Source organism: Aplysia californica, unplaced genomic scaffold (assembly GCF_000002075.1).
Source record: "Aplysia californica isolate F4 #8 unplaced genomic scaffold, AplCal3.0 scaffold00408, whole genome shotgun sequence".
NCBI lineage: Eukaryota > Metazoa > Mollusca > Gastropoda > Aplysiida > Aplysiidae > Aplysia > Aplysia californica.
This window is the reverse complement of record NW_004797678.1, coordinates 164,165-166,025: the sequence shown is the minus strand read 5'-3', so window position 1 is coordinate 166,025 and position 1,861 is coordinate 164,165. Positions and strand designations below refer to the sequence as shown.

Below are 1,861 nucleotides of genomic sequence, written 5' to 3'. Positions count from 1 at the left end.
CGTTTATTAGTTTTGGACTACTTGTCCACCGCCCCCTTTTTTATCCCCTCCCTTTTTTAAAATTCGATATCTTAGAGTAACGAAAGTGATGTCAAGCAAGTGTCGATAACACGAGTTTTGAGAAGGTGGTCAGTGGAATATGTGTCCTTGAGCAAGACACGACAACCCAAGCTTTAAAAAAACCCACAGGGCGCTCCACAGAAGCGACCGGCAATGGTATGGTTGTGAAATTGTCATGTGTTGGTGTAATATTGCGCATTTATGTATTTATTTGTGTATGTATTTATGTATGTAAAGTAAAGTTGTTCCAGCATCCGATCTGGACATTGGGGATTGCCTTGTTAATGAGACAGCTTCCTGGGCCTTCGGTATATTGTGGTAGGGTGGCCAGTTCCTTTCCACGCCGCCTTTACTTCCCCAACTCGAAGTCAGGTACCCATTACTGCTGGATGGGCAGGAGCGGGCGAAAAAAATCCGTGTCCGAACCGAGGCTCGAACCCGGACTTTCCGCTTCGGAGACAGCACACTAACCGTTCCGCCACCGCACCCTCATTTATGTATGTATTGTGTTTATAAATATATAGTTATGCATGTACTCGTATGTATGTTTGTATGTATGTTTGCCATTGTAAACCAAATTGCCCTTCTGGGATCAATAAAAGAGTTATTTATTTAATTATTTTAACTTTAATGTCTAAAACGAACCATTTCTTCTGTCACCCCCTCAGTCCCAGGGCCCAAGTACACTCTTCCCCCCTTAATCGGCACCAACAACCATGACCCGACCAGAGAGAAGGCGCCAGGCTACTCAATGGCTGGAAAACGAACATGTAAGTTGCACCAAGGAGGTTATCATTCATAGTTTGTTCTTTAATGTCTTTGACGTTACACCCATAGATTTAATAACAGGTGCCCCTTGCGGATGGAATGGGGTCGGCGCGCGTTTGTTTTTGAGGCGACGAGTCGGGAGCCATTGGCTTGTGCCACGATAGCCATTTTGAGCCCTCAATCTGACTAGCAAACCGACCCGACCCGACCCGACCCGACCCGATTCCCCAATGGGCACTCCGTATAAATCACATCATCCTTGATCGAGCAGCGTCATGGCTGATGCTCTTATCTCTCTATAAAAATTCGATGCAAAACCAGTCTCGTTATAGCCGGGTGTGCGCGGCAGCTCCCCCCCCCCCCTTTTTTTTTTTGTTTGTAAGTATTTTACGGCGCCCGCAACTGTTTAAGTGCATATTAGCGCGCGGGACACATTAAACATTTTCAATTGGTAGGACATTTTGAATTTTGCCCGGGTGGCGGCTGAAGCCTACTCTTATCGATTTTAGATCACCAAGGGCCTGAGGTCTCTTTAACGTGCGCAACTTGCACACGGAACCTCTGAGATTTTTCGCCCTTGACCGAGAAGGCTTGGTGTAGAAGGTCAGGGAAGTGGCTGAAAGACAGCAGTAAGAAGGAACCAAGGAGAAGCAGTAGAAATGCTGCGGAAAGAGTCAGGAGCCCAGAGGAAGGAGCAAAGGAGGTGAGGGGGTGGGGGCCGAAAGTAGAGACAAAAGCAGAAGACAGAACATTGCTAGAGAGCAGGAAAGGAGGTGAAAGGAGACATTAATTTGAGAGAAGAAAATGTTTCGTCTCTATCCGGATTTGAACCCAGAACCTTTGGATGAGAGGCGAACACCTTAACCTCTAGGCCACGAGGTCCCCGTCGTGTAGTGAAAATAAATTGCGCCTTTGTCGAAACAATGTTACTCTATAAGGAAGAGGGCTGATTCTATCCTGACTATCAGGGTCAACCCGGGTTAAATAAGATAAAACAGCCATTCAGACTTACGTAGGTACTTGATGGACCCCC

The 1,861-nt window shown here is 46.6% G+C and overlaps 1 protein-coding gene across 1 annotated transcript in view; it reads left to right on the top strand.

Moving 5' to 3' along the window:
* Positions 1-1,861, top strand: part of LOC106012543 (outer dense fiber protein 3) — a gene marked incomplete in the record, with an annotated part of 30,804 nt that overhangs the window by 17,306 nt on the left and 11,637 nt on the right. Inside the window, 1 exon segment of the mRNA XM_035971267.1 lies at positions 727-830. Within this exon segment, the coding sequence (XP_035827160.1) occupies positions 727-830 (104 nt within the window).